Source organism: Salmo salar, chromosome 18, assembly GCF_965601325.2.
Source record: "Salmo salar chromosome 18, fSalSal1, whole genome shotgun sequence".
NCBI lineage: Eukaryota > Metazoa > Chordata > Actinopteri > Salmoniformes > Salmonidae > Salmo > Salmo salar.
Window position 1 is genome coordinate 13,510,393 of NC_138308.1, and position 26,715 is coordinate 13,537,107.

General features: G+C 44.6%; 1 protein-coding gene across 4 annotated transcripts in view; it reads left to right on the forward strand.

Moving 5' to 3' along the window:
- Positions 1-26,715, forward strand: part of qkib (QKI, KH domain containing, RNA binding b) — a 92,002-nt gene that overhangs the window by 35,937 nt on the left and 29,350 nt on the right. For all 4 annotated transcript variants that reach the window (XR_006760324.2, XM_014154100.3, XM_014154097.3 and 1 more), the window contains exons 3-4: positions 5,502-5,618; positions 17,563-17,706. Coding sequence is in view for 3 of the 4 variants with exons in the window: in XM_014154100.3 (XP_014009575.1) it covers positions 5,502-5,618; positions 17,563-17,706 (261 nt within the window). In the remaining variant the exon portion in view is untranslated. The remainder of the gene's footprint in view (positions 1-5,501; positions 5,619-17,562; positions 17,707-26,715) is intronic.

Genomic DNA, 26,715 nt, shown 5'->3' on the forward strand with positions numbered 1-26,715 from the left:
ACTTTGATAGTGACTGTCAGCAGTCAGTTTGTCTGTATGTCAATCAGTTAGTCTGCCAGTCAGTTAGTCAGCCAGTTTGCCAGTCTGTCTGTCAGTCAGTCAGTTAGTCAGTCGTCAGTTAGTCAGTCGTCTGTCAGTCTGTCAGTCTGCCAGTATGCCAGTCTGCCAGTATGCCAGTCTGCCAGTATGCCAGTCTGTCAATCAGTCAATCAGTTAGTCTGTCTCTCTTGTCCATCAAAGCTCAGGACCTGTCAGTGTGTCAGTATCAGTCCCAGCTCATCGATAGGCAGCCCTCCTGAGTCCTGACTGACAGGCAGTGTGAGGGCCAGTGAAGAGAAGAGAGAAGAACAGAGAGGAGCCTAGGCTGCTGATCGATGGGGTAACGATTGCTGAGTCTTATCTTGTCAGTGGCGCCTCAGGGCTGGTTGCAAGGTGCTCCCGGATATCGAGGAGAGAAGGATGCTCCTGAAGGAGGGATATCAAAATGCAGGTGACAGAGGAAGACCGCCAAAAGACCAGAAGAAGACCGGAGAGGCGCTAAGAAGTGTGGCTTTGAGTCTTTCACTTCCACGCTGTCACTTGCGCTTTGTTGCGTCGGAGTTGTGTCACATGAATAAGGCAGCGTGTGTAAAAGAGCCCTGGCGACGCCGCTCACAGAATTCACAGATGCTCTTTTATGACCCAATTTACGGAGGAGGGGGATGTTTGACTATGATAATGCCTTTTGTCTTCTCATGCTTTGCATACTAAAAGGGCTCAGGTATCTGAATAGACGGCTCAGGTATTTTGTTGAAATGTGATAGGTAGGAAAATAACATTTACAGTACATTGTCATCGTCTACATGAGGATGCTTATCATCATCATCATCATCATGACAGGGTGTAATAGACAGAGCCTTATCCTAAATCTCTTGGCAGCTGCCTTGACGTTGTCTCCTGAATTGTAGGCTGAAAGTGATGGTCATTCCATGGCTGGTGGCTTTGTATCACAGGAGGCTGCTGAGGGGAGGACGGCTCATAATCCCTCTAATCCCTCTGACATCAATGCAAATGTAATCAAAAATCGAATCAAACACTTCTTGAGAGCCCATGAGCTCATGTTGCGCAACATTTCTATAGGCTATGCAATTGCATGAGAAAACAGAGTGATGGCCTCTATTAAAAAGAGGAGGATCCCATCAGCTTTCTATAGGCTAGGCCTACTATATTTATTTCTCAACTTTCCTAATAATAAGCACATTGCTTGTATTTTGAACAGCAGTATAGCCTACCTGGCTGGCATGAAATGAACCATTGGAAAAGCGTCCTCCATTCACTATTTAAGTCCATAGATGACATGTATTTTTTTCTGCTGCCTTTGTTTCAAGACAGGTGCATGATAATGGTCCATTCTAAATCAAAACAAATTCCACACCAATATTATTTAGTATACGTAAAGACAAGATTACATCAAGAATAGTGTGATGGGTGACAATAGTAGCCTATCACTTGTGAATGATATATTATCACTTGTGAATGATGTCCAGCATAAGGCAAGAAACAGAGCATGCTTTTTTTGCAACTTTTTAAAATCATAGTCGCACACCTCATGTAACCTAGCCCATAGGCCTATATGTTTTGATATAGTTTGTATCACAACTAAAGTGGCCAAATAACTTCTTAAAATGAAGCACATTAATCCGCTTTACAACGGGTGTAGAGTAACTGACATATATACGCATCGCGTATAGAATAGGTCAACTTTTGTACTATGGGGGATAGTAGATTGACGGAGGCTACTGCTTTTGCTGTTCGTTAGGCCTACTCATCTAGTTGGGTGACGAAAAGTAAATTTGGACAGTTCTTCCAATATCTTCAATATGCGCCTCGGAATTGGATAAGGACGCACACAGTTGCATCCCCGATGTGTCTGTCTTCACTTGTAGCCTGTGAGAAAGACCACGGAGAGCCATTTGAGTGAGAGGTGCTTCGGAGAGCCATGTGAGTGAGAGGTGCTTCAGCACGTAGCCGGGAGAAGGGAATTATAATTATTATATTCAGCCCAAGGGCACAACGGCCACTGGCCACAAAATGCATGGATTTCTTTTAGGGGGCATTATGACCACACAAAGGGGATGTAGCCAGGAAATTTTAGGCATTATCAAGTGCTTGTCAAATTGGGAATGAGAGACTGATGAAGTGTGTGCAGACTGCCCAAAAAACAAAGCAGAGCTCATGCCTTTCATGCAACTTTTTTCAAACCATCATTAGAGTTGCATCAAAACATATAGCCCAACATTTGTATCACAACTAAAGTTACATTAATAACTCTAAACTAAGCATATAGGAGTACCTGTTTCTTTGTTAACCGCTCAACCCAGAATAGCCGCATGTGCGCACTCCCTCAAATCGTTTGGAGAAAATATTATTTATATTTTATTCACCTATGTTCAGTTGTATTCTTCATACTATAAAATAATGCCACAGAATTCTAAGCAAATCCTGTCTACTAAATGAACTAGTGTAGCCCACAGCCATATGGCGTAGCCAGATCAGGGCCTAACATACAGTTAGGACAACTCATAGTATGCTATTCTGTTCTTCTGAAATAGTCTACATTTTCTTAATTTCATGTTTAGACCTGTCTAAAATAAATAATGGATTTATTGTGATGGTGTAGCCTATATTAAATGGATTTATTAGACTTTTTCAAATGTAGATGTTACAAAGGTCTGCATCAGTGGCTTGTAGGCTATGCGTGGAAGCCAGGAGTTCCTAAGTGTTTATGTTGATTACGGTCAATTACTGTGAGACCGGAAGTCATTTGCTTGACAATCACCGGCTGGCAAAATTTCATGACCGCAACAGCCCTACCTGAGAGTGGAGATAAGTACTGTAGCCTAGCTATGTGATTTTTGTTCTTTGTGAATGTGAGCTGAGCTGTACTTATGAAAATGAGGAAGTCCTGTGGTTTCTCTGATTGTCCAGACCCAAAGGGCACCTTGGAGCATATTTTCTCCAGGAGACAAAAAAGCGTGATTGACTAGAGCAGGGATTGGCAACTTTGATGGGGGTGGGGGCCACAAAAAAAACGGAACTCATCATGAGGGACTGCAGTGGCTCGTGGGTCTGCGTACCCACATCCATACCCCCACCTTGCGAGCCAAACATTTTAGTGGTCCCCCTCGTGACAGAGAAGAGAAAAAATGTACTTGTAATTTCCTGCAATTCTACACATTTTGCCATGAGGTGTAGAGAAAATATTGCCGTTTTAAAGCAAGTTCGCTGCAAATCTACAGATTGTTCCATGGGGCGGAGAGAAGATTTTGCAATTGTATAACTTATTTAATGCAATTCTACACATACTGTGTGGTGTAGGCAAATGTTTGCTGAATTTGAAATGATAGCTGATGATCAGTGGGCCCCATACCAGTCGGTAATTGGACCATGCTTACTACAAGTTTAGATAGCTGGCTGGTAAACTAATTTACTAATCTAAAACATTTTTGTTCACATAGGCCAATTAAGTGACTGCTGATGCACAAACAAATTCGAAATTCCACGTTGTGTATTGACATTTTAACACTCAACAGTAAGTAACAAAAATATTAAAATGGTTTTAGATTGGTCCGCGGGCCTACTAAAGCCATGGGCCGCCAGTTTCCCATCCCTGGACTAGAGTGACACCACAGACTGATTGAGCTCTTAAGCGCCAATGTGAAAGCCTATGTACCGCTGTGATGCCCAATCAAAGTGAGATTGCAAAGTGAAGTCAACAGAATGATTTTAAATGGTAGACATTGATAATTATGCAGAAGGCTGGTTCTATGGAGTACCCTGTATCCCTATGCTGAGATATGGTCTTTGATGTTTTCTTTCTCATTGGGAGCGGTGTGTGTTGTGTGTGTTGTGTGTGAAGGCAGAGTTCATGGTAAAGCAGCAGAATGTGCCCTTTTCAACCATGCCAGGTGCAGCATCTTACTGTGGCAGCTGACAAATGGCTAAAACAACTGGGCTTTCAGCAAGGGCAGAAATACAAGGAAAGACAGCATGGGCACCTGTTAATCGTGACCATCTCTCACAAATCAAATCAAAGTTTATTTGTCACGTGCACCGAATACAACAAGTGTAGGTAGACCTCACAGGGAAGTGCTTAGTTACAGGCCCTAACCAACAGTGCAATTGTTAAGTTAAAAAATAGGTATTAGAGTGAAAAATAGGTATTAGAGCTCCGCATTTAGAGCTTTGGAGGATGAAACGAGATTCTACAATGTTTTTAGGCTTGAACATATCACATGTTGTACTTAACATTGTTTTCTTTCTGGTTGATATTATAACATAACAAATAGGTAGATCTTCAAGTTGTCCCTGAATTACAGACCAATGAATATAATTCCCATAGAGAGGGAGAGAGGAGAGGAGAAAGGGGGAGCGAGAGAGCCAAATGAAAAGAAGTGATTCAAATTACAGGCAAAGGCACAAGATTAACATTAATCGTTGCTCATCGCACAGTACGTCACTTTTGACACGGGAGCTGCGGATCCGACAGAATGAAAATCCATCGTCCAACCCCTGAACCTCATTTCATTTGATTCTCGATACTTGAGGCTCCATTATTTTTGCTGCACAGCGCTTTAATAGCCACAGAGGAGGAAGTAACCGTCGCAGTCTATACGTTTCCCACAGGTCTTCATAACCTACGTCCTGTAGTGTCGAGTCGACTCTGAATCAAAACACTATCAATGTGACTGTATTACATGAAGTGATCAGTGGAGATAATGCCGAATGCCAATCTGTACAATCTTCCATTGTTGTTCTGTTTTGTTTGTATTCAGTGGGTGTAGTGGCTATAACTTTTTTTGTGATGCAGTCAGTCACTCCATCTTTCTGTCTTTCTATCAGTTAGTGAGGCAGCCTTTCAGTCTGTCAGGCAGTCAGTCAGTCAGTCTGTCTCTCGTGTCCATCAAGGCTCAGGACCTGTCTATGTGTCAGTCTCAGTCCCAGCTCATCGATAGTCAGCCCTCCTGAGTCCTGACTGACAGGCAGTGTGAGGGCCAGTGAAGAGAAGAGAGAAGAACAGAGAGGAGCCTAGGCTGCTGATCAATGGGGGAACGATCGCTAAGCCTTATCTTCTCAGCGGCGGCCCAGGGCTGGTCGCAAGGCGCTCCCGGATGTCGCCGTCGAGCGCCGTCGTGTCAGAGCACCGGGCAGGTGATAAGGCTGCGAGATTACAGCGAAATGGAGGGGTCAAACAAGGGGCTCCCTCGAGAGACCGCCTCACCTTGTTTTCTCGTTCTTTCTCTCTGTGTTTTCATATCTTTGTGTCTGATTCCTCTCTCTTCTCAATGTGTCAGACTGGAGGAAAAACCCATTAACATTTCCATGACAGACATCTTTCAACTGTCTACTATGTCCTCATACATACATATCAATGATAAAGTGACCTGTTGTCTGCACTGAAGAGCCGCTCTGGTTTTAAGGGCTGGTTCTAATGCGTGTGTGCGTTTGTGTTTCTCTGGCAGTTTAACTTCGTGGGCCGGATCCTGGGACCACGGGGGCTGACAGCCAAGCAGCTGGAGGCAGAGACAGGATGTAAAATCATGGTGCGCGGGAAAGGCTCCATGAGGGACAAGAAGAAGGTGAGGCGAGCACAAACACACTCACCCACACACACTAACACACACACACACACACACACACACACACACACACACACACACACACACACACACACACACACACACACACACACACACACACACACACACACACACACACACACACACACACACACACACACTCTCAGGTACTATAAGCTCCCCCTCGCACAACGGTTGCAATTTACAAGATAACATCTTATTTGGTATTCCTCTCATTATTGATCATGTCAGCAATTGACCACTTGAATCTATTCGTCTTCTCTCAGATGCCATTGGCTCTAATAGTTGTGTAACACTGGTAGTGTGTTTACATACCGTTTTGTATAAACAGCACTGCATCCTCTATTGGTCCGCTAGTGTGCAGGGCCATCTGAAGACTCAGATATTTCCTCCTATTGGGGAACAACAATCCTTCCCCCAAGCTGCACCGTAGCTCTGAGAAGGGCTGGGCAGGTGTTCAAACATTGTCCTTGACCTCAGATCTGTTGGGCCCAGCAGCAGTGGGGCTAGAGGGGCCCTCAGTCCAGCCTGATCCAGTCCCTGAAACATGACCATGCTGGGGCGGCGTGATCTCCTAACCCTGGCCCCTGTAGGATGTGAGAGGAGCACTTGGAGGGGGGTCATCCACACACACACACGCGCCACACACACACACACACACACACACACACACACACACACACACACACGGACAGTTATTTATTTCCCATCTCTCTCTTTTCAGAGAAAGGTCTGTTTGTGTTTCCACTGTATAAGCAGGGTCCGTCCCTCTATTTGGACAAGTGGTGTTAGTGGAGATGGTGATCTGAGCTGTTCCACAGAGTCCCAGTGGGGGGCACTGGCATAAAAAAATAAAACAAGTGTCTCTGATATCCCTGTTGTGGTCTCCTGCACTCCTCCACATCTGCTTCAGCTCAGCATCCTGCAGAAACCCAGCTGCTCTAGCTATCTCCCCATAACAGAGCTGGAGAGAGGCTCTCTCTTTAGTCTAACCACTATGTTGTTGGTGATGAAATGCATTACAGGGTAAGTCAAACTACTGGTCTTTCTCACATCGTAAAGCACAGTCAATGGCCCCCTCTATCCTTTCTCTGTTGCCCCCCCCCCCCCTCTCTCTCTCTCTCTCTCTCTCTCTCTCTCTCTCTCTCTCTCTCTCTCTCACTCTCTCTCTCTCACTCTCTCTCTCTCATTCCCAGTCTATTTTTGTCTTCCTCTCCTTCCTTCCTTCCTTCCCACCCTCTCTTCTCTTTCTCTCTCTCTGTCTTATTCCCAGTCTATTTTTGTCTTCCTCTCCTTCCTTCCTTCCTTCCTTCCCTCCCTCTCTTCTCTTTCTCTCCTCTCTCTCTCGCTATCTCTCTCACTTTCTCTCCCTCCCTCCCTTTCCCTCTCTCTCCCTCCCTCTCTCGTCTCTGGGCATTGTTGTTGCAATGGTTATTGGGTTCCATGCTACCTGCACGCAATTTATTAGGTTTCCGAGCAGCACAAAGGCCGGTGTCCTTGTCCTCTGCGTAATGTCTCATGCCGCATATGCACTCCTTAAGTGAAACAAATGCCTGCCGACACAGATTGTTTCTTGTGGAATGCAGGAGGTAGTGGAAACAGCACCACCCCAGCAGCCAGCCAATAGATAACCAGCGAGAAGCAGATCTCCCACACTAACACTCAAACAGGGCCTGATGATAACCATGGGATCTGTGTTAGGACTCCAATTATACCACGGCTATGCAAAACCACACGACACAAATGGATCCACCAGGGGTAGGGCTTCCTCAGTTACGACAAAAAAAAAACCTGCAAATACCGACGTTTAATTCTGAGAATAGAAATCTAGCTATCGTTGGAGAGGTTCGCCTGAAAGTGGGGGTATGTTTGAGTTAAATGGTGTTACTGTCTATAGCCTTAGAGTGGGCGGGGTCTCAGCAGCGCTGGGCTGTGATTGGATGAGAGAGTGCCTCGCTGTCTCTCAGTGTGTCCGACCACAGCAGTGTAACACACATTAGCCTGCCTCTGACTCCTCTGTGGCTGTTGCCCCCCGCGCACACACAAAAACACACAAACGGGACAAAATCCACTTTACCACTATACACGCACATGAACATTCGCTCAGACACTGTCCTTGAAGCAGCATGGTGAGTAAACTAGCTAGGTGTTGTGAGGTGAGAGGATGGAGTGCTGACAGTTTCTGCCTCCCTCTGGTCGACATCATCATTGTCCTGACAATGGCTGTCAGCCGGACTCTCGTCTTCCAGTGTCCCTGCTCTGCTCGAGGTCTGCTGGCTATTACAGTTACTGTGACGGTCCGACTGGCTTCACACAGATCTACTGTACTCTAGTCCCGGACCCACACAGCCTACTCTATTCACGCGTAGCTCACAGCTCCCCTTCTTTGAGACACAGCGCCCGTGCGCGCCCGTGTGTGTGCGCGCATCTCTCTCTCTCTCTCTCTCTCTCTCTCTCTCTCTCTCTCTCATTTACTCTCAGTCACTCTCTCTCTCTCCCTCTTTCTGAGTTCATAGTTTGCATCAGAGGAGGCTGGTGGGAGGAGTTCTAGGAGGACGGGATTCTTGTAATGGCTGGAACGGAATAAATGGAGCGGTATCAAACACATCGAGCATATAGAAACCACGTTTGACTCCGTTCCATCAATTCCACTCCAGCCCTAACAATGGGCCCGTCCTCCCATAGCTCCTCCTATGGTTTGTATACATATCAGTGTTGTTGTTCGTTGCATCCGTATTGCCATGGGTCTTCAAGCGACACCACAGTAACTAACCGTGCAGGCATCAAGCTTACCGGGAGCTCACTGCTTAGCGGTTTGAATTACCTGTGGGTTTAGCGCGCAGTAAACAACTTCTCTGGTAGAAAACAGCCTATATGGCCTCGACATTAGTCAGACACATTTGTTCTATTGTTCTATAATGTCAGTCTCGTTCCAAAGCAGAGTTTTGCACGTGAGTTTATGACTTACTTGAGGGTTGGGTTTTGATTTCGACAATGCTCACTTGCCCATTAACACGGGATACACAGCTGAGGTGATTGCTCTCTGTCCAATCCTACCACAGAACACAGACAGTGAAACAGACCTGCCCATCAGCAAGGTGCATCTGACTCTGTATATGTAAGACAACACGTCGCGCCTTTTTTTCAATTAAACCCCCTCAGCAAAAACATCAACATTTATTACAGTTTTCTTGAGTTGGCTTAGATTCATTCAGACTATTTTGAGGAAGTAAGACTGGCTTTGTTCCTATGGTGTCTCATGGGGGACAAACAGCAGTAAATGCCACATTGAACCACACCCCCAAGACCGACATCTTTTTTTCTTAGTGAGCAACAGAGAAACATGGAATCGGTACGTTCAGTTTCCCTTTAAAGTCTCTTTAATTACTGTCACCTCTTAGCAGATATTCTGCCATGCAGCACTACAGTGGCTCACAAGGGACACAAGCCGAGTTTGTTTGAGCTTAGTGAGGATGAAAATACATGCTTTGTGTGGTTTGCCTTTCCTTAGAGAAGTACCCTGCTGTGTACACTTCCTAAAATGTGCACTAACCTTTATCTGTCAACAAAATTTGAATGAGCCAACTGCTAATGTGTGTGTGTATGTGTTTGTGTACATTCTGTGTGTGTGTGTGTGTTTGTGTACGTTCTGTGTGTGTGTGTGTGTGTTTGTGTACGTTCTGTGTGTGTGTTTGTGTGTGTGTGTGTGTGTGTGTGTGTGTGTTTGTGTACGTTCTGTGTGTGTGTGTGTGTGTGTGTGTGTGTGTGTGTGTGTGTGTGTGTGTGTGTGTGTGTGTGTGTGTGTGTGTGTGTGTGTGTGTGTGTGTGTGTGTGTGTGTTTGTGTAGGTTCTGTGTGTGTGTATGTGTTTGTGTACATTCTGTGTGTTTGTGTGTTTGTGTACATTCTGTGTGTGTGTGTATGTGTTTGTGTACATTCTATGTGTGTGTGTGTTTGTGTACATTCTGTGTGTGTGTGTGCGTGCATGTGTGGGTATCATACAGTATGTGAGTGTGTTGAGGGAGGGGAAGGGGAAGGGTGGGGGGTATATGCATGGGGTATATAATCCTTAATGTGGACAGAATTCTAATTCTGTGCTGGGATGTTGCAAAGGAGAGTGCTTTAACAAAAGAAATAGCCTAACCCTAATTTCTGGTTCCCCCTAAATCCTTTAACAAGGAGACTTGATGTGACGGGGCTTTTACACAATCAAAAAGTCTTCTGGATGTCAGGGAACAGCACATTCTCATTCTTCTAGCTCTTTAACCTCAAACTGTGTGTGTGTGTGTGTGTGTGTGTGTGTGTGTGTGTGTGTGTGTGTGTGTGTGTGTGTGTGTGTGTGTGTGTGTGTGTGTGTGTGTGTGTGTGTGTGTGTCAGAGAGAACAAGAAAGAGAGAGCAGGTGGTCTCAAACTTCTTCATACCATGGCCAGTGTATAGTGTATCATGTGCAGAAATATGTTCAGTCTATAAAGGCTTTCAACAGTAGCTGATTGAACCAGCCTGACTGAACCATGTATCCTGAGGGTACCCAGTTAGCACATAACGTTCTGAAAACCATATGTTTCTTAGAGCTTAGTGAGAGTGTAGTTGTCCTATGGCTATTTTGCATAAAACCTTCACACAATTTTTTGGGAATGGTGCAGGATAGTTGCTTGGCTTTGGAACATTCTCAGCACATTTAAGGAACTTGACAACAACAAAAATGTCTTGGTATTTCAAACATGGTTACATTTCATTTCTATTTTGGTAATGTTCTTTGAACATTCTCCAACTGGTTTGACATTGATACAAAAAAAAATAAAAAAAATGTATGAAATGTATGCATTCACTACTGTAAGTCGCTCTGGATAAGAGCGTCTGCTAAATGACTAAAATGTAAATGTAAAATGTTCTCAAATGTTCTCAAATAGTTAAGAAAACGTTAAGAAGCAATGTGAGAGAGAGAGAGAGAGAGAGAGAGAGAGAGAGGATTATAGGTTTGAATCTCAGTGATGCTGTGTCACAATAAAAAATAAATGTGTTTGCATGATTAATGCCCAAGGAAATGAATTTCCATGTGTCCTATCTGTGCTTGGAGTAAAAAAAGTTAACCCAAAATAAGATAGCAGTGTTATTAAAAGTCTTATTGAAACATTCAATCAACTGAAGGTTTCAAACAACCCATCATTCCCGTCTCCAGAGCGTTAATAAAACCTTGCAGGAAACCTTCAAGGAACCAGAGTTAAACATTCTCAGAACCTCCCTGCAACCTAAAAAGAAATGTTCCTAGAACAGGTGAAATTTTCACTTATCTCAGAACATTTAAAAAGCGTTCTGTTTTACCGGTCAGAAAACGTATGGCTTCGTTCTCACAACCAACGTGAAACCAAAAACATACGTTCCCACAACTCCCAAGGAACCAAATGCTCTAGCTGGGCACATTCCCCTGCTTTTGGACTTCAAATCCCCTGCCTTTAATCCATTGACACTGACATGATGAACCCACTCACTGTTGATCTCTCTTCTCTCTTCTCTGCCCTCACTTTCACTGACTATTAAAGAAGCTGTCAGTCACTACAATATCTCCCAACTTTGATCCCGAGTGGGGGTGTTCACCTTGATAAACCTTTCTGTAGAGTAAACTCCCCCATCCCCTCTCTGATACTACAGGTGGTACGGCCCGAGACCTCCTTTACATCTCATTACTCCACAGTGGCTCACCGAGGGAAAGAAGTTATTAGGAAAAGAAGTTATTAGGAACGGTGCCAAGAAGAGATAAGGAATGGAATGGCATTTTGCTGTTCACATGCCAGTGCCCACATGCACACTCGTATAAAGTCATAATGCAGGCTCATACACACTCACACAGGTGCACGCACACACAGGCATTAGCACACACACACACACACACACACGCGCGCGCGCGCCCACACACACACACACACACACACACACACACACACACACACACACACACACACACACACACACACACACACACACACACACACACTGCCTATCTAGAACTAGGACTAATAGGTTTGATAAACCTTCCAACCCACCATCCTAAGTACCCTGTACCACTCTCTTAAGTTTCCATAGTCCCACTCCCACCTCCCACCTCAGTTTCCTCTGTCTCTGCTCTACACAATTAGTCTTGCTGTGTGCTGTCATATTGGCCTGGCTCCTGTGTTCTCCCGCACTGTTCCTTTGTGGGGCCGACTGACTCTTCTTCAGAGAGGCGTTATTGCCTGGTTTAGGATTACAAAAGAGCTGGCCCATGGATTTATGGTGGTTGATTATGTTCCAGGTCTGTGGCAGTGGCGAAAGAGAGCGAGAGACAGGAAGGGGGGAAGAGAGTGAGAAAGAGCAAGAGCGATAGAGAGAGGGGTCAGAGAGAGATAAACATGGAAGGGTCACACAGCTGGACAAGCGGTCATTTAAAAGGGCCGAGTGAACATCACCTTGACTCCCGACATGTCATGTTGTTCCGTACTGAAGGGCAGTGGGGAGGGTGTGTGTGTGTGTGTGTGTGTGTGTGTGTGTGTGTGTGTGTGTGTGTGTGTGTGTGTGTGTGTGTGTGTGTGTGTGTGTGTGTGTGTGTGTGTGTGTTTAGCCGAATCTTCAGATGGCTCCAGATGTAGCCTGTGTCAGAGCCAACCCCAGCACCCCTCCACACACACACACGCACACACACATCCGTCCACCCCTCTGAACCCCTTCTGGGGGTGTTGCTCTGGCTTTTCCTGGGTGTTATTGATGGTGTGTCAGTGGGTGGGCTGGCTGGTCTTTGACAGCTAGATGCAGGGGATCCAATTTGTGTGTTTGTCATGAAAAAGTAATGCAAGATAAATCAAGTCAGGAAGAAAGTAGATAGCCAGAGAAGTCATATTAATATTGTTGTTTGTACTGTGTATTTGCTCGTGGTTGAGATGGATTCCTAGATAATCTCATATATTATCTGTGATTGGTGTTTAGTTGGGTGTTTGTGCTAGTGTTTGGAACGGTGATCATACGGGCGGTCATTACCTTTGGAGTGCATTGGAAATGATTACAAATGGCAGTAACGGCCGGACACCAGTGGGGTAAAAAGCTCACCTCCCCATGGTCTCTCTGAAAACACCTTATCCCCGTCATCAAATGATCAGACAAACTCAAATAAACAGAGAATTTAAAATAAGTGCTTTTCAGTAAAAAGGCATTGGAATCCTAAATCACTGCTCTGCTGAAATTACAGGGACAGTGGGAGAACAATCACAGACCGCAAGCTATCAATTTCCCATTTGCAACTAGAGTGAGAAAAAAAAACATTTGTTTATGTATACCTTTGTTGTATTAATCAGATTTAGATTTTTCATTTGGGGAGTCACGAGGAGGAAAACACCAAATATGAGAAGGGAAGGGAGGAGGAGGGGATGAGTGAATATTTTACCAGGCTTCACTTTCTTGTGACAAAGTCAATTAGAGGATGTGTCTTTCATCTTTTCTTCTCCATATCCCTTTATTCCCCGGTTTAAAAGGTAGCAGATGAAAGGAGAACGGCTTTTTATTGACGTGCAGCCCCACCCCTGCCTGAACAAAACTCCCTTATTTAAATGGGGTCATCTTTGATTCGCGTGTCATGTAAATCAAAGCATTCCGACATTTATTCGAATAATATGGAGATTTGTAACATGTACAATAGCACCGTTGAGGCTGGGACACTTGAAAATAAACTAGGGGGTGTCAGGTTCACACTCATTATTTGATCTGAAAATGTTATCGAAACACAAGTGACTTGTTCATGTACTTTCTCCGCAATTCCGTACTCTAAACACAGGAGGTTGGTGGCGCCTTAATTGGGGAGGACAGGCTCATAGTTACGCCTGGAACAGAATAGGTGGAATGTTAATCCAACACATCAAACACATGATTTTCCAGGTGTTTGATACCATTCCATACACTCCATTCCAGACATTATTATGAGCTGTCCTCCTCTCACCAGCCTCCTGCGACTCCAAAATACCCTAGTCCAAATAATGGAGTCCAAATTCCACTTTCCTGAACATCAATCACTTCTTTACTAACTAGATCAGATCTTAAAATCAATTAACAATCTAGACAATCTGATTAACAAACCACATCTAGTTCTTTTTTTGTTCCCGCCAGCTCACACACTGTGCACTGTGAGTCTCACACACCAGAGGCTTCTGGCTAAAGGCTTCATTCCAGATCAACAGAAACAACCCTGATCTGATGTTGCCCGTACGCAGAGACTTTCTCTCTCTCTCTCTCTCTGGGATAGGTATACAAGCCTCTTTGTAGAGGAACGCCACCTTTGATGTCATGTAGTGTGCGTCCTGTCTTCCGCTGCGGTGTCATGGGTTTAGGCAGATCAAAGTGGAGTCTGTTCGGATATGCTGTGTTTTTGTTTGTTTACCGTGGTTTCTTCTTCTCTCTCTCTCTCTCTCTCTCTCTCCGTTGTTCAGTAATGGGGGATTGTTGTTTGTTCTGTAGTTCTGGGTTGGCGAGGAAGCGGAGAACGACATGTGGGAGTTGTATTATGCTGTTTTATTCCCATCACTTTCCACACGTTCTATGCTAATATTGAGGCTGGAATTGAATGAAACCCGCTCACTCACTTGTCATTCTAAAAGCTGGAAGCATATTTATGTGATTGGAGTCTACCTAGTCAGTACTGGTGGTAATAAAACAAGGATGCGCTTTTCTTTGACCAGAGGAAAAGAGCTGCTGCGTTACTAACAACAATCCAGGTTGTATTGTGTGGAGCCCTGAGACTCGGCGGTGGCGTAGGTCTGTTAGAGAGTAGAGAGGAACAAGACAACAGCGTAAAGAGTAAAGAGCAACGTAAAAGGCACCTGGGACTTTGCTTAACCTCCCGTCTGTCTATAGTTTACACTATTGTTTGGACCTAGACAGTCGCTTTTAGACTCTCGCGTGGAGGCACTGAAGTAACACGGGCTATGTTTGCCTCATTTTGAACAGATTAGCTACGGTATATTGAATAAGTGAAAGAGGGAAACCGTTACGCTCTCAGTGAGGTCTGAGGAATGTGGGGATTTCAACAAGTCCATAGAGCGTACATCTTCTCTTCTGGCAGTGGCACTTTGACCATACCTATAGAGAAAAATTGTTTTGTTGGAGTAACACTACTTGACACGCAGTGTCATAACACGTCATAACCGTGTCATAATATGTCATAACAACTCACAGAACTTGTCATGGACACTCTTACTGACAGTTGTGGCTGCTTTGCGTGATGTATTGTTGTCTCTACCTTCTTGCCCTTTGTGCTGTTGTCACTGCCCAATAATGTTTGTACCATGTTTTGTGCTACTACCATGTTGTGTTGCTACCGTGCTGTGTTGTCATGTGTTGCTGCCTTGCTATGTTGTCGTCTTAGGTCTCTCTTTATGTAGTGTTGTGTTGTCTCTCTTGTCATGATGTGTGTTTTGTCCTATATTTATGTCATTTATTATTAATATATTATATGTTTAAATCCCAGCCCCCGTCCCATAACACTGACCCATACATTTACACCTGTTGTGACATATATTGCATTATGTTATGGCTGGTTATGACACCTACATAAGAGTGTCAAAACCCACATTTATTGAAATGTGTTTTTTCTTAAGTCCTTTGTTGTTGTTTTAATGAATTCTTTACAGTCATGTTTTTATTTTTTTTATAATATTTTAAATAACTTGTAGAAAATACACTGTGTCACTTTACTTAGACTAAGAAAATACACTTTATGACACTGTCAAGAAGCATCATGACCATTACATTTTAGTCATTTAGCAGACGCTCTTATCCAGAGCGACTTACAGTAGTGAATGCATACATTTAATTTCATGCATTTATAATTTTTTAAATTTTAAATTTTCTTTTTTACATTATTTTTTTGTACTGGCCCCCCGTGGGAATCGAACCCACAACCCTGGAGTTGTACACACCATGCTCTACCAACTGAGCCACATATAACTGAGCCATCATATAAGCCAGATAGGCCTATCACGTACATGCCCTTATGTCGGACATCAGTCACAAAGAAGGTGTCTTGTCTTGTCCTGCTGCTAAATATGCTTCTCCATACATCCCAGTCATCAGCAACAGAGCATTGGGGTAGGTGCATGTCCGACATCAATGTTTGCACAGTTACAATGATAATTGAATATGGTCAATTTCAGAAATGTTTTAAATAACATTAACATGCTGTTGACAAGTAAGCTATGGTGTAATGGAACACTTTGCCTTGTTTTGTGGCTTTTGACACTCTTATGTAGGTGTCATAACAGCCATAACATAACGCAGTATATGTCACAACAGGTGTAAATATGTCATGACAGTGTTATGACATATTATGACCGTGTCATAAAGGGTTATGATGCTGTGTGTTAAGTAAAGTGCAAATTACACATTAATCATTTATTGTTGATCATATTAAAAAAATAATAATAATGATTTAACCTTTATTTAACCAGGCAAGTCAGTTAAGAACAAATTCTTATTTTATAATGACGGCCTACCCCTCCCCTAACCCGGACAACACTGGGCCAATTGTGTGCTGCCCTATGGGACTCCCGATTACATCCGGTTGTGATACAGCCCGGCATCGAACCAGGGTCTGTAGTGACTCCTCTAGCAGTGAGATGCAGTTCCTTAGACCGCTGCGCCACTCGGGAGCAATATTTGACCATTGATCATCATCAAAACACATATACTGAGCGTACAAAACAATAGGAACACCTGCTCTTTCCATGACAGACTAACCAGGTGAATCCAGGTGAAAGCTATGATCCCTTATTGATGTCACCTGTTAAAACCACTTCAATCAGTGTAGATGAAGGAGAGGAGACAGGTCAAAGAAGGATTTTTAAGCCTTGAGACAATTGAGACATGGATTGTGTATGTGTGCCATTCAGAGGGTGAATGGGCAAGACAAAAGATTGAAGTGCCTTTAAACGGGGTATGGTAGTAGGTACCAGGCGCACCGGTTTGAGTATGCCAAGAACTGCAAAGCTGCTGGGTTTTTCATGCTCAACAGTTTCCCCGTGTGTATAAAAAATGGTCCACCACCGAAAGGACATCAGAAAACTTTTTTGTATTATAATTTTTTTAACCCTTTTTTCTCAAGCACTGTAGTGCATTAGACCGCAGCGCCACTCGGGAGGCCCTATCCAGCCAACTTGACACAACTGTGGGAAGCATTGGTGTCAACATGGGCCAGCATCCCTGTAGAACGCTTTCGACACCTTGTAGAGTCCATGCCCTGATGAATTGAGGCTGTTCTGAGGGAAAAAGGGGGTGCAACTTAATATTAGGAAGGTGCTCCAAATGTCTTGTACGCTGAGGGCATGCCACACTGAACAGAAATATAAACGCAACATGCAACAATTTATAGTTTTTTTTACTGAGTTACAGTTCATAAGGAAATCAGTCAATTTAAATAAATGAATTAGTCCCTAATCTATGGATTTCACATGACTGGGAATACAGATATGCATCTGTTGATCACAGATACCTTTAAAAAAAAAAAGTAGGTGCAAACGGCACATTTTAGAGTGGCCTTTTATTGACCCCAGCACAAGGTGCACCTGAGTAATGATCATGCTGTTTAACCAGCTTCTTGATTTGCCAAATCTGTCAAGTGGATTGATTATCTTGGCAAAGGAGAAATGCTCACTAACATGGATGTTAACAAATTTGTGCACAAAAATTCTGGAATCTTTTATTTCAACACATGAAACATGGGACCAACACTTTACATGTTGAGTTTATATTTTTATTCAGTATATTTCCCAGACACTCCTGGACTAAAAAGCTATACTCCATTGAGAATGCTTTTAGTCCAGGACTAGGCTTAATCTGTGTCTGGGAAACCGGCCAATGAAGTACAGCCTTTGGACTTGTTTTTAACTCTTTTTCTCTCCCCCCCTTCAGGAGGAGCAGAACCGAGGAAAGCCCAACTGGGAGCACCTCAATGAGGACCTGCATGTCCTGATCACGGTGGAGGACGCTCAGAACCGCGCTGAGATCAAGCTGAAGAGGGCCGTGGAGGAGGTCAACAAACTACTGGTGCCTGCGGTGAGTCAGTGGCCCCGTGTCACTTCCTGTTGCCGAGGGCCAGTGATGCATGGCTCAGAAGAAAGCTCTCATAAATGTCACCAATCAGATGTGTTTATTTAAAGAGCTGAAATTGATGTCATGTGTATTATTATATTGAGGAAGCAAATATCAAGTGGTAAACATGGATTGGTTGTAGTTCACTCTAGATTGTATTTCTGTGCTAAACGAGTCATGTGCAAGATGATGTGCCATAATGTGCGTGTGTGTGCGCGTGTGCATGCAAAAATGGTCATCACTCTTGCAATGAAATTATGTATCAGCCAACAGCTTAATATTAGAATTTCATTCAAATGAGCTGAGCGTTATAGAATCAGCACAAAAGCAATTGCCCTTTAAAACGAATTACCGCTGATTGCACATTCAAGTAGTCAGCTTTTATGTCAGTGGCTAAAGCTATACGACTATATTTATATCCTCCCAAAAAAAAACATACAGCGGTTTCTTTTATAGAGAAATCAATACCAAAGACGTCCATGTGTTTGTGTGTGCGCGCATGCACAGGGGCTTGCATGAGGGCGGGCGAGAGAGCGAGAGATGTTTTTGCTGATCCTCCACATGTTCTCCCTTTCATTTCCTTGGTGTCACTTGATGAACAGGAAGTGAGAGTTTCCATCATAGTGAGAAAGGGGAAGTTTAGGAAGGAACCTGCAGGACGGTGTCATCGTCTCAGTCTGCTGGAGGGATTATTTTCCTTTCTTAAAGCATGGCGACTCAAAAGGATAAAAAACTGCCTTTTGGTCAAATAAACCCAAAAGGACTAAGGGTTGAAATAGCACATGAGATTCACCACCGATGGGCTCTGGTTATGTGTGTGTACGCACAGATTGAAATAACCCGCAGGACGTGTGTGTGTGTGTGTGTGTGTGTGTGTGTGTGTGTGTGTGTGTGTGTGTGTGTGTGTGTGTGTGTGTGTGTGTGTGTGTGTGTGTGTGTGTGTGTGTGTGTGTGTGTGTGTGTGTGTGTGTGTGAGGGAATGAATGATGATGAAATAGGGTTGAAAGAGGATCGTGGGTGAATAAGTCATTCACTCTTGGAGGAGTCTTTGTATCGTATTACATGTGTCCGTCATTGATACATTACACCCCACCATAGATGAATGGCCATGCTGGATGTCCATGTGCAGCCTACAGTTAGCATGACGTCTCCGAGGTTAGCCGGCCCATGTCTCCCAACCCATCTGTTGATAAAGTTTCTGGGAAGTAGAAAGTCGGTTCCTTTTCTGTGTCTGTCAGGAGTCTATTTGGGACAACGTGACATCGGAGGGCCTCCGTAAGATCATGTGATTGGCTGGCTAGGTCCTATGGGGTCATAGGTGCTCTCTAGGTTATGCTGTCATACACAGACCCCGACAGGCTGCTAACACAGAAAGCATGACCCGTGTAGCTGATCCTCATTGATCAAATTACCGCTCATAAATGAATGATGAACACTAAGACGAGTAAGGTCAGGCATCTGAGGAACCTGGATGGGAGTCAAGGTAGGTGAGTGTGTGTGATTTTGTATTTACTGTAGGTAGGTTTGGGCTGCAGATGTTAGTTGGAAGCAGGGCTGATTTGGGTGGGAATGACTCACCCACTGGCTAACGAGGAACAGATCAGGAAATGACGTGATCAGCATCCCATCACAGGGCCGAAGCAGTCACTCGTACACACCCTGTTAATGGTAGATATAGGACTACTACTGCTATGAGAATTTTGATTCATATTTTTTATTTTTTTTTGCTTGTCAATGAAAGTTTTCAAACCCCAGAATTTAGGATGTTTGTTTCTCAAGAACAGAAAGCCTTCAAGCACCGTTCCAGGCGTTGCTCTGACGAGGATAAGCAAATATATTGACATTTGTCTGATGGCAAATGTTTTAAAAGACTGTGACGTGATGAGGCATATCTACTGCTTTGCCTTGGTACTGCAGAAATAAAGCTAGGGGCTCTGCCAGCTTTATTAGCTAATAAAGGGATGTCACTCTCCCTTGGGCCTCAAGCTTCCACCAACAACAGACATTAATGTTCCGGCTATCAGAGTAGAGATACCAGCATCCTTCAGGTAAAACCACTGTAAAACAACAGTCTCCGTTGTCCCCACTGCTCTGAAACACACCCACATGACAGTATCTCGCTCTCCTTCCCTCTCCCTCCACCATCTCTTCTCTCCCCTTTCTCCTCTGCCCTCTCCTCTCATCTAGCCCCCCCCCCCTTCCGCACCTCCTCTCCCCTCTAGCATCTCCTCTCTCCCCTTTCTCCTCTGCCCTCTCCTCTCATCTAGCCCCCCCCCTTCCGCACCTCCTCTCCCCTCTAGCATCTCCTCTCTCCCACACTCCCATCCTCTCCCCCTAACCCCCCTCTCAGCGTGGCCAGTGTGATCTCACGGATAGGTCCTGGCCGGGAGGCAAGCGTGTGTGAGTGAAGGAGTGAACCCAACAACCCTGTGTGTACAACCCATTAACGGGACCAGCGTTTGCCTCCAGGGGCTTGTCGCAAGCAAAGAAAATAAAGAAGGGGATGTGTTTTTCCCCACTGTTTGTGTAAAGATAACAGCCAGCAGCTTTTCCTCTCCAACTCTCCTAAAGAGCTCCTTAATCCCCGCAGAAATTTACATACAGATTGAACGCGTCGGTTGACGTTCAATCTGCCAGTTCTGCTCCGTCGTCAGTTGGGCAGTGGAGTGACACATGTTGCTGGGAGTTTTCTATCTCTAGGCATATAGGACAGCAGCCTGCCGTGGTGCATAGCAACGCATGTATATGATAGAATGACATTAGCACACTGGTTGGTGGTACAGTTATATGAATCGGGTGAACTGTCAGTTCTGGCTCACATTTAGTACCTTCAGGTTCAGATGCATACATGATGCATACACGATGCATACACGCTGCATACACTCATGAACGACATCCAGCTGCAAATAGCTTGCCATCACATCACCTACATAGCAATCACATCACCTGCATAGCAATCACATCACCTGCATAACAATCACATCACCTACATAGCAATCACATCACCTACATAGCAATCACATCACCTACATAGCAATCACATCACCTACATAGCAATCACATCACCTGCATAGCAATCACATCACCTGCATAGCAATCACATCACCTACATAGCAATCACATCACCTGCATAGCAATCACATCACCTACATAACAATCACATCACCTGCATAGCAATCACATCACCTACATAGCAATCACATCACCTACATAGCAATCACATCACCTACATAGCAATCACATCACCTACATAGCAATCACATCACCTACATAACAATCACATCACCTACTAAGAACCATAAAAACTGAGAATCTCGACGCTGAGAACATTATCATAATCATTATCATCAGCGGTAGCAGTAGCAGTGCCTGTGTGCTTGCAGCGTTCAGTGACCAGCAACCGTGCCAAAAGCAATTATCATCACTGGCATTGTAGCATGAGTAAGACCAGTCCCCTGTGTGACTATGCCGACTGTCTGGCTGTACTACTCCCTCTGCAATCGTCAGTTTGCCACTGAGCCATACAAAATGAGGGGGACAAAATCATGTGTGTGTGTAAATGTGTGCGTGCACTCCAGCAGGAGTGTGCGTAACTCCCTGACTTACTCATCTGCAGGGGCGCAACTTTGGTTTTAGAAGTGGGGGGGACATTAAGATGTATTTTCTTTTTTTTTTTTTTTTTTGAAAAATCCAGTCTGATAAACAACTCCAAACAGCCTACCCGATGCTCAGAGGCGTCCGCATGGTCCTAAAGCACACTGTTGCCTCATTTTGTATCACATTCCAATGATAAAACTGGGGCGGGACAAAAATGCAATTTCAGAATGTGGGGGGGGACATGTCCCCGTCCCCGGTGAAAGTTGCACCTCTGCTCATCTGTAACAGATTGTTGCAAATAAGAAATTCCTGTAAAGTCTTAATGACTCAAATGATCTGTAATAAAAAAAACTCTGATCTAAATATACTGTACTCATAAAGTGTTTACGGTAGTACATATGATTTATAGGTACTCTTAAGACTGTCCTCCAGCTGAAGAACATGGTGGTAAGTCAGTCAGCTGATGTTAGCCTGTGAGACCCCTCTATCTGTCCACTGGTTGCATTAACCTTTACACTGACCTTGACCATGTGAATCATCCCTGTCACATCCATGCATTTAACCCTTAAACCTCCTCCCCTACACCAGCATATCAAAAAGACTCACGTGTCAATTCCTAGTACAGTAAATAGGAAGACGTGCAACTTCAGCACTAGGCTGTGTGTGTGTGTGTATATAATAAATATAATAAATATAAAGAAATAAGAAAAAAGTAGACATCAAAAGCACCCATGCCAACAGCCATGCCAACAGCCACCTGACGTAATCAGTCCCTGCAGGATTTTGCATGTTTTTTGGTTGTGATAGTTGTGAGAAAAATGTATTGATTTGCTGCAGCAATTCTGACCTTTTGCATGGCAATTAACGAACATTTTGGTCCCGTTTTTACCATGAAATCTATGATGGGGGGAGAGGTTTGTTGACGTGTAGCTTGATTGAACCATTTTATGCAGTAAAAGTGCGGTGATCGGTTTAAATTGCGAACCCTATTTTTGAACAAGGTGGTCGAATGTTTTATACAGTAATATTGCAGAGATTTGACCGTTTTCTATGCCGTAATAGTGCACTGATTCGTCAAATTTTACAAGCCCTCGCATAATATGCAAGAAATTGTTGATTTTGCAAACAAAAAAATGTGATTGCAGAATGGCAAAATCCTGGAAGGACTGCGTAATGCTGTCACTGATAGCAGTGGAGGCTCTCTCTGCTGCCTGTCTCTACTCTGTGCCTCCCCAGTAGACAGTCGTAGCAGCAGTAGCAAACAGACTCAGAGCCTAAACGGCCGGCGCTGAGGGGACCAGCTTTAATTAAAGTCCTGTCTATCAGCAGGGCCTCGCAATGGCTCCTGGCCCCCACCACTCTCACAGACAGATGCAGGCTCTAATTGTCCGGGCTCAAAGATCAAGTGGAATTCAAATGGTGGAGGATTTGTGTGTGTGTGTGTGTGTGTGTGTGTGTGTGTGTGTGTGTGTGTGTGTGTGTGTGTGTGTGTGTGTGTGTGTGTGTGTGTGTGTGTGTGTGTGTGTGCGTGCGTGCCCCTCATCCCACCCCGTAGGCTTGGCCAGCTGTGCCAGTGTAGTGTTTGAGCGAGGCAAACCTGAGTAAACAGACACACTGCGTCTGGGACTCAAACCTCCTGCAACCCAGCCCAGCCTGTCAGTCAAGTCTCCTCCTTAGCCCTAAGCAGAAGAGGACACATCTACAATGGACAGTTTTTATTAAACACTTGCTGTCTCGAGGGAAACACTCAGCGGTTCACTCCACTTCTTGGGTTTGTCAGCTTTTGTTTCTTTCCGTCTTTCTCCGTCTCACTCGCTCTCTGTTTCTCGCTCTCTCATTGCCGTGCTCATTCTCAGACTCATTTGCTCCACACAATCTGTCCGTAAACTCTCACTGTCGTCTCAACATTTTACACGCTGACACTGCAAGCTTGAACTGGTGCTATGATATTGCGCGCACACATCTATACACACATTTTCTCTTGTCTTGAGACGGCCTTGAGTTCTCCTGAGATTTTAGGAGGCTAGGCGCATTGGTCCAAATCCCTGGCCACTTGTGAATTTTACTTAGAGTCTACATCGGCAAGTTTCCAGTGGAGGGATTTTCCAGCATGTTCCGTTCAATGGGGGTTAGCCACAGACAGCTGACGCATTTTAGACAGGATCAAGTACACTCTCACTAGCAGATACTTTAAAGGGGGCTGGATATGCCACTGAAATTCCCGCACATCCTTAGGGGGTTGGGAACTTGATGAAAATCAATTCGGTGTACAAGCCAGGGCACGGGAGAATCAGCCGTGTGTTAGGTAAGAGAGGCAGAGGGAAGCATCGGCATTTGTGCTCGACAATTGTACAGACTTGTATTATGAGGGAAGAGAGAGCAGTGCAGAATGGCTGAACAAAAGCCCACTGGTTTGTGGGAGTTCCCATCTGTTCCCTTTGCAGCACAATAGACCCTCTCTTGCATGACATGTTTTTCTGCTGCTCACTGTCTCTGAGAATGCAGGGCCCCAGCCCAGGACCCATGAGGGAGGGTCAGCCCAGCTGAATAGAGTTCAGATGTGCGCGAGACTCGGCCGGTGTGTGCGTTTAGGTGGGGTGGCTGGATGTTGTGCGCGTGTCTGTGTGTGTGCGTGCATGGATGCATGAAGAGGTGTATGATTCTGATTCATGTTAGCTTATGCATGTGACTGATCTGCAGCTATGTGAAGTTGTGAGAGTGTGTCTGTGTGTGAGAGAGAGAGAGAGAGAGAGTGTGTGCGTGTATGTGCGTTGGTAACTGTGTGTCTCCGTGTGTGGCTCTGGTTCTTGTATGTGTGAACAGCAGGGACCTCTTCTCTGGTCACATGATTGAGTAGTCATCCAGGTCTTTGAGGCAGAAAGACCATCAAAAGAGCCTTTGTTTACAACTGGAGTGTGGAAATCTTGAACTGGGCTTTCTGCTCCTTCGGGGCTGGATAATGCTCTCTGTGGGGCTTTCCTCTCCCCTTTCCTTCCCTGCTCCGCTCTGGGCTTCAGAGGTCATCTCTCCCCATTTCTCTCTGTCTCCCTTTCTCTCTCTTTGTCTCCCACTCTCTGTCTCTCTGTCTGTCTATCTCTCTCTCTCTGTCTCTATCTCTCTCGCTCTCTCCCTCTGTCTCTCCCTCTCTGTCTCATTCTCTCTCAAACACAAAGACTGTAACACAGTCTCTCCCCCTCTCTTTCCCTCGCTATTAAATCATTTTGGAGAGTTAAGTATTTCTCACTGAATCAATCCAGTACATGACCCTCTCTGTCCTCGCACCCAACGGCTCCCTCTCTCTTCCTCTCTCCTCCCCTCCTTTACATTGGGTATCTGGCAGAAAAAAAACGGGGGAATGGGGTGAAGGGGGGGGGGGGTAGAAAATGTGTCTCCGTGGCAACCTGTTGAATGGCTCTCGTTCCGGGCCTTCAAAAGAGCCCAGGCCATGTGACTGTAAAAAGAAAGGCTTGGATTCCTCCCTGACTACCCCTGTTTTCAGACAGCGATGGGCGAGCAAGGACCCCCCCCCCAAGCTCTGGGAAACAAGCTGTCCATCTCCATCCTCACCCTATCGCCTATGTTGTTTCGAAATATTTTGGACCTTTATTTAAGGATAACTATTTAACAAATTCTTATTTACAATGACGGCCTACCCCGGCCACACCCGTACGACGCTGGGCCAATTGTGCGCCGCCCTATGGGACTCCCAATCACGGCCGGATGCGACGCAGCCTGGATTTGAAACCAGGGACTGCAGTGACGGCTCTTGCACCCCTCTTCCTCCTTCACCTCCCCCCCTCTGGTAGTGAGTGATTAGGCCTGTAAAAAATAGTGTTTTGAGAGTCGACAGACAGAGAAATGAATCTAGTGCTGCTGTGCTGTTTTGCTTAGATATAGCATTTCACCAGCTGCCTGCCTGCCATCCTGGGGCGTGTGTGAAACATAATGTCACCTCTGAAATAAAGGCCTGTTCTAAAAATGTACCTTCTGTCAAGAAAACGTCTAATTTCTCACATACAGGGCAGTTACTGTGTAATGGAGCACTTGACTTCAATGATATCTATTACAGACCTTTGTAAAATGTCAACAATGTATTGTTGTATGTGTGAGAAATGAAGACTGATGTGTTTGTTGAACTCTGCGAGACTGAAATGGAGTGGATCGTACAACACCAGTCAAAAAATGTTTCACAAATAAATTAAGAGTGAATTATTTGACTTCTATGTATTTTGTTAGAGATCTATCCATATGACATTTTAGTCATTTAGCAGACTCTTTTTCAAGGGCTTGATCAATAGCAGAAATAAGACTGTTATTTGCAAAACAATTCAAAATTGCCTATGCACAGAAGCCTTTCACTGTTGCCTAAAAGTTCTCATACCAAATTCATTGTCTCTGAGACACACTCAAAGACAGTTGAACATGATCCATTAATCGTTATGAATAAGTAACAGACACAGTAATATTACAATAGGTAATTCCAACACTGTTATCACAGCAATCTCTATTTCAACACGTTTCTTCACTATTACATTCCAGACTGTTTGGCTCTGAAAAGGATAGAGAGGAGACGCTTTTTTGAGAGCGGATAGCGAAACGGTAGACGGACAGCGTCTTTTGGAAGATTTTAAGAGATGTGGAGACAGAGACAGATTGGGGAGGAAGTGACAGACACGGTCGCCCTGTTTTTATCTCCTAGCCAACTTTTTAGTATTTTGCGTAAATATTTTATTCTTATTTTATTATTTGCTCAGAACGTTTGTAGTATTATTTCCTATTACCGAAAATCACTTTTGGACCAGAAATGTGACTTCTCTGACCTGAATCCTTTGTTTAGACTTCCCGGGGTAGCCCCAATCATCCCGGGTGCTACACCAAAACATTGTCGCCGGAGTAGAGGGAGGAGAGGTGGGGTTGTAGTCAGGCTCAGGTGGCAAGCAAACCATCCATCAGTTCCAAGTATTCATCTATTACTCGCTAACATTCCTGGACAATAAAGTAGACGAGCTCAGGTGGAGGGTCTCCTTTCAGAGAGACATAAGGGACTGTAACATACTCTGTTTTATGGAATCATGGCTCTCTTTCCAGACATATTGTCCGAATCCATACAGCCAGCAGGGTTCTCCGTTCATCGTGTGGTCAGGATGAATGAAGCAAAGGCGGAGGGGTATGTCTCATGATTAACAACTCATGGTCACCGTCAAATGCCTGACGCATTACCTCCTGAGATAATTTTCTCTGGAGGTAATGCCGACAACGCGACAGCTCTCAAGGAACTACACTGGACTTCGTGCAAACTGGAAACCGCATATCCTGAGGCCGCATTTGTTGTAGCAAATAGTCTGGGTAGCAATTTGATTAGCTGTTCAGGAGTCT